This window comes from Haliaeetus leucocephalus, unplaced genomic scaffold (genome assembly GCF_000737465.1).
Source record: "Haliaeetus leucocephalus isolate CR32 unplaced genomic scaffold, Haliaeetus_leucocephalus-4.0 Scaffold110, whole genome shotgun sequence".
In the NCBI taxonomy this organism is placed as follows: domain Eukaryota; kingdom Metazoa; phylum Chordata; class Aves; order Accipitriformes; family Accipitridae; genus Haliaeetus; species Haliaeetus leucocephalus.
Genome location: NW_010972546.1, coordinates 2,452,043 through 2,458,049, shown reverse-complemented (window position 1 = coordinate 2,458,049; position 6,007 = coordinate 2,452,043). Strand labels below are relative to the sequence as shown.

Here is a 6,007-nt window from a genome sequence, read left to right as displayed (position 1 = left end):
CTGGCGTGGGGAGGGGGGGGGGGGGGGCAGGTTTTCTGAAACGGTGGATGCCTGTAGGGTATCGGGGTTTCTCCCTGGGAACCTGAGCCCCCTCCAGCCTCTCCTCCTGGGGAAGATGGCAGCTGGGAGCAAGAGGCTGGGCCAGCAGCAGGGACTGGCGTGAAAGCCTTCTCTTTATTTCTCCTCTCTAAAGAATTTTATATGTGTATATAAAAAAAAACAACCAACCCCCAACCCTAAACTACAAAATGCTGCGGTGGAAGTGGGGGGGAAGCCCCCCCTCCTGCCTGCCTGCCCCAGGAGGCAGCACGGGCAGGCGAAGAGGCTGGAGCGGGATGTGCAGTCGCTGGCTGAGGACGCAGGGGCTTGGGGAGGGGACGCTGCTGCCCTGGCCCTTCCGTGGGGAGCTGAGAGCAGGGGGTCGAAGCGGGGTTCGGCAGCAGAGCGGGGCAGGGCAGGGCTCCAGGGTCTGGTCCTGGCATCCTCGGTCCGGCTCCACGGCAGAGGTTTCGTCTGCAGAGCCAGGGGGGGACGGGCAGCGCGTGGCAACACGGGCGCTGCCGTCCCTGTGGGCTATCAAGACTCCCAGGAACGTGGGTGTTTCCCACCTTCTTGCCTGGGTTTATTAGCTGGGGGTTGGCAAGTTTTCCTGCCCAGGAGGAACACGTCAAAAAACCCTCAGTTAAATAATAGGGGGGGGGGAAATCAAAATATGCCCCCCTGCAGGGCTGGGGAGGGGCAGGGGCAGATTCCCGGGGCAGCTGGTGGGGGAGACCGGCCATGGCATGGCCAGGACGAGTCCTGTCTCCAGGGGAGAGCGGGGTCCGCTCCTCAGAGCTCCTCGTGGATCTTCTCCTGGTCCTCATCCGACTTCAGCTTCAGCTCCTCAGAGGTGATCTTCCCGTCCTGGTTGCGGTCCTGGTTCCTGAACATGTCGGCGATGACTTTCTCCGGGTCGGAGCTGGGCATGAGGCGGCCTTTCCCTTCTGCCACCTGGGTCTTGATGAAGGTAGAGAACTGCAGCGGGGAGAGGGGAGAGAGAGAGAGATGCTGCTCTGCTCCACGCAGCCGGCACGGGGCACGGCTGAGAGCACCACAGCCCATGCTGAGGGCAGCAAGGATGGGGCAGGGACACGGGCACGGGCTGCCCTCGGTGTCCCTGCCCGCTCCCAGCAGCGATGCTCTGGGCTGGGGTGGTTTTCCCGCACAGCTCTTCAGGCTCCCGAACACCCGGGGGGACAGCAGTGCCCTTCGGGTGCTGCTCCTCAGGGTGGGGTTCCCTGCACCCCCGTTTCATCCTGGACCCCATAAACCCACAGTCTGGCAGTGCTCGGGGCCCTCACTCACCTCGTCAGCGGGGATCTCCCCGTCCTTGTTCAGGTCCATTTGCTCGTAGAGGCTCGCCGGCGGGTCCCCGTGCCAGATGAAGAGGTATCCCTCGGGAACCCCCTCCTCCATGGAGATCAGCTCCACCTCGAAGCGGAGCACAGCGCTGCCTGGCACCCCCCGGGCTGGAAAAACAAGCGAAGGCTGTTGCACCGCTGGGAAGCCCAGCAAAGCACTGGGCTCTGATGGGAAAAGCCTCCCAGCCCCCAGCCAGCTTGAGGGGGAGAGTGAAGGAGCCCAGCAGCGGTTCAGCAAGGCAGCACCCCCCGTTTGCATTGCACGGGCAGCCGCACGCCGCTCCCCTACCTCCGCTCTCGCCATGGCCCAGGTGAGGGGGGATGATGAGCACCCGCTTCTCCCCCACGCACATGTTGAGGAGGCCGGTGTTCAGGCCCTCGATCACCTTGTTGGCCCCCAGAGTCACCTCCTGGGGCTTCTCGTAGTCGTGGCTGCAGGAGGCACAGAGATGACCACACTGATGGCTGAGAAAGCTCCTCGGACCCATTGGGCAGCCCCGCCATGCCCTGAAATCCTGTGCCTTCCATCCGGCTGTGCCCCAAAACCCCACACCCTCCATCCTGCCATGCCCTGAAGTTCCACACCCTCCGCGCCACCACACCCCAAAGCCCTGCACCATCCGTCCCGCCGTGCCCCCAAATCCTGCACCCTCCACCCTGCTGCACAACCCCTGCTGCCACGCGGACGATGCTCTGGTGCTGCCCGCTGCAAAGAGCTGATGGTCCCAGCGCTGCTGCGGTGCCCATCTGCTCCCCAGCTCGGCGCCTGCCAGGATTTGGCCCTGTGAAGGAAAGGTGTGCTCAGGGCAGCCCGCAAGTGAGCAAGCACGCACGAGGAGAAGAGCTTGGTGCCATCCAGCAAGGAGCAGTTGTAGTGGTAGCGGATGAAGTCTCTGTCACGGGTGGTGACGTTGCAGCCCTCAGGACGGTACACGGTCTCGATCTCCACCGGGTCTGCGGGGTTGTGGAAGTCGATGATGTGGACGTCAAAGATGAGTACGGCTGAGCCAGGAATTTTGTTCCCTGGAAGAGGAGGATGAGGAGAGCTGCTGGGAGAGCTGCTGGAGCGCTGTGGGGCCAGTGAAGCCTTTCCCTGCTTCTTCCCATGCCCCATGACATGTCCGTCCCTCGGAGCCCTGCCTCTGCATGTGTTGGCGTCAGCCGTTCCCCTGCCCACAGTGCCCCCCCACAACACCCAGAGCCCTGGGGATGGTGGTGGCCCCCAGGGTGAGGAGCTGGCCCCGCTTCACCAGCACTTTCCCTATGTCAGACCTGCAGTGTGCTGGTGCACAGGGCTGGAGGAGGGGATGCCACAGCCCAGGGCTGCGCTGTGCAGGCGTGCCGGACCCCCGTGGGGCTGCCCTTTACCTGTTCCATTCTCCCCATAGGCCAGGTGTGGGGGGATGATGACCCGGCGCCTCTCTCCCATGCAGACCCCTTGCAAGCCCTGGTCCATGCCGGGGATGATGTAGCCCTTCCCAATGTAGGTGTTGTAGGTGTGATTGCGGGAGTAGCTGCAGCAAGAGAAGCCCCCAGCATCATCATGCAGGAGAGCCTGGTCCGTCAATTCCCCCCACCCAACCCTGCACCCCAACCTGCACCCCTTCTCCCAGCCTCTGCTGTGCTCCCCCTGGAGCCAAACCTTGCTCCTACGGATGCAGCAAACGGGTATTGTGTTTTTTAGCCTATTTCATGTCCGTTATCGCCCTCTCCTCCACCTCCTCTCCCAGCTGCTGAGCATGGGGCAAGAGAGGACACTGGGGGATCTCCCCACTCGGCCGCTTCCCTCCCCGCACCTGGAGTCGAAGAGCGTCCCGTCCATGAGCGTGCCGTTGTAGTGGTAGCGGACAAAGTCCCCGATCACAGCCCTGCGCTTGCAGGACTCCGGCATCTCCAGGTGCTCCAGGAAGATGCCGTCCTTAGGGTTGTGGAAGTCTACCAGCAGCACGCTGAACACCAGTGACGCCTGCGGTGGGATCACGGTCCCTGGGGAGGGGACACGGGTCAGCCCGGACAAGGGCTGATGCAGTGTGGGGAGCTCTGTGTAAAGCCGGGAGGGAAGGGGCTGGGCATGATGGGGTGATGCCTGACTCACCATAGCCCTTCTCCCCGTATGCAAGGAACGGGGGGATGATGATGCTCCTCTTCTCCCCGGCGCACATGCCCAGCAGCCCCTGGTCCATGCCCTTGATCAGCCAGCCAGTGCCCACGTAGGTGTCATAGGTGCTGTCCTTGCTGTAGCTGGTGGGGAGGAACGAGCAGGGGATGGCTCCAGGGGGGGCCATGCCAGCTCCCCCGGCCTGAGCAGTGCCGTGTGGGAGGCTGGTTTGGGGGTCACGGAGCTGCACTGGCCCTGCCGGGGTGTGGGGAGGGAGAGCACAGGGGAGGCTGCTCTGACTGGGGTGCAGCATGGGCCCCCATGTCCTGCCCCAGGCCAGTGTCCCCTGGTCCCTGCCACCCCCGGTGCCCCCAGCCCCAAGGTGGAGGGTGCATCCAAGCTCCAGTGCCCCGTGCCCCGAGGTGAGGGTGCATCCCAGTGCTGGTGCCCCGTACCTGGAGTCGAAGGGAGTGCCGTCCAGCAGCGTGCCATTGTAGTGGTACCGCACAAAGTCCGAGTTCTCCACCGTGCGGTTGCAGCGCTCCGGTTTGGACAGGGTGGTGATCTGCAGCTTGTCGTTCTTGTTCCAGATATCCAGCATCACGACGTCAAAGTACAAGGTGGCGTCTGGGGGGATCAGCCCCGCTAAAGGGGTGGCAGCGAGGACAGGGCGCCTTAGCTGGGACGAGCACGGGGACCAGACAGGCCAAGGGCTCTGTCCCCTTAAATCCCTCCCGAACCCGTGGCTGCTTAGGGCTGCTGGCCACACGTGGCAGGCCCTGGGAAAGCAGCAGAGTCCCTGGGGGTGGCAGGACCCCTCACTCCTGGGGAAGCCTTGCTTAGGCACCACTTGCCCTGGCAATGGAGCCGCCCTTCGCCAGCACCTGCCTGTCGGGCACTGGACCTCTGTCCCCGCTAATGCCGGCCCCGGGGGGTTTGCTCCCTCTGTCCCCCCGCCATGCCGCGGCCCCTTACCCACGCCAATGCTGCCGTAGCCCAGGTGGGGGGGCACGATGAGGTGACGCCGCTCATTCACACACATGCCCTGCAGCCCCCGGTCCATCCCGGTGATCAGCCGCCCGACGCCCACCACGCCGGCCACCGTGGCCCCTCGGTCATAGCTGGGGTGAAGGGACAGACCCATCAGTGGTGTGGCAAAGGGCGAAGCCCCCAAAGCTGCTGGTGCTGGGGGTGCTCAATGCCAGTGCCAAGGGCTCGGAGAGGATCCAGAGACAAACCATAAACCCTGCGAACTCCAAGGGATGGTGCAGGGCTCCTGGGTGTCTGCCTGTCACAGTGGCAGAGCCGAGGGATGGGGCTGCCCCCTCCCTGGGGGTGCAGGTAACCCACCACAGCCAGCGGGTCTCTCTGTGCTGCAGGCAGAGCCTACAGCTCAAAAACATTGATCCTGACAGGATCAATCCTGCACTGCCTGGGGTGGAGCTGCCTCCCACAGCACCAGTCAGGGCTCTGGACTGACCCTGCATGCCCAGCGCCCTGGAGGCAGGGGAATGTGGATCGGGCCCTCTGGGTGCAAAGGGGGCAGGTGATGCTTTCAGTTGGGACCGAACCCATCAACACCAGCCCCAGATTTCACCGGGTGAGCTGGGCTGGAGGCTGGCAGCTCCCAGGCTTTCTGCTGCTTCCAAATCATTTTGCATATGGCACATTTGGAGCTTTCTGCAGTGAGGAGGAAAGAAGACGTCCCAGGCCTCATTTTTAAACTGCAAATTTGTTTTTATTTTTGAATCTTAAAATACTCCAAGAAGCAACTGGGGCCATTTCAGATAAATTGAAATCCTTTGTCCCCTCTAATGTGCAGCTGATGCTTTCTCCTGGCAGCACACTGCAGTCCTCAGGACAAGGAATTATTTTAGCAGTGAATGTCCCCAGGCTCCCACTGCATTTGGGGTGTGCAGCAGCAGGGGCAGGGGCAGCGGACGGCTCAGTTACTTTCTCCCCCATTCATGCTTGCAAGAAAGATCACACCCCATTTAAGTGGAGCAGAATCCCTTTGCTTTCCAGGGCTCTGAAAAACGCCCATCTGGAAAGTTTTTGTTCCTACGTGGGGCTGAGCCCCAGCACAGCCCAGTTTGTTTCTGTCCCTTCGCTGTGTCCCTGATTCTCCCCCCTGCTCGCGGTGGTGCAAATCAAGGACTGCACCAACAGAAACACTCATTTATAGCCAGTGTGAGCGGAGCAGGATGGATGCAGGGGTCGAGCAAAACTATGCCCAGCCAGCGCGAAGCCTGCTAGGTAATGGACGGGTTTCGCGGCTGCCACGTTTCAAAGTGCTTTAAGTGTTTTCCCTGCCTGTGCAGCACATGCACATACATGTTCTTGAGTGCAAAACGTCTCACTTCGGGCCAAATCCTGTCCGTGCCCGAGACGGGCTTCCCCGTGCCCCGGAGCTGAGGGCTCTGCAGGCTCCCCCGGGTGGGGGGCTGCCGCAACCCCCCGGGCGGCAGCGCGGCTGCCCGGGCAGGGGCTGCAGCCCCGGGCGGGG

The 6,007-nt window shown here is 62.7% G+C and overlaps 1 protein-coding gene across 2 annotated transcripts in view; it reads right to left on the bottom strand.

Moving 5' to 3' along the window:
• Nucleotides 1–831: 831 nt before the first annotated feature.
• The window catches only part of FKBP10 (FK506 binding protein 10, 65 kDa), a 10,202-nt gene continuing 5,026 nt past the window's right edge, over nt 832–6,007 (bottom strand). For both annotated transcript variants that reach the window (XM_010585590.1, XM_010585589.1), the window contains 9 exons: nt 4,477–4,622; nt 3,957–4,146; nt 3,499–3,644; nt 3,200–3,389; nt 2,772–2,917; nt 2,237–2,426; nt 1,693–1,835; nt 1,348–1,511; nt 832–1,017 (listed from right to left, as the gene is read on the bottom strand). In XM_010585590.1, the coding sequence (XP_010583892.1) occupies nt 832–1,017; nt 1,348–1,511; nt 1,693–1,835; nt 2,237–2,426; nt 2,772–2,917; nt 3,200–3,389; nt 3,499–3,644; nt 3,957–4,146; nt 4,477–4,622 (1,501 nt within the window). The remainder of the gene's footprint in view (nt 1,018–1,347; nt 1,512–1,692; nt 1,836–2,236; nt 2,427–2,771; nt 2,918–3,199; nt 3,390–3,498; nt 3,645–3,956; nt 4,147–4,476; nt 4,623–6,007) is intronic.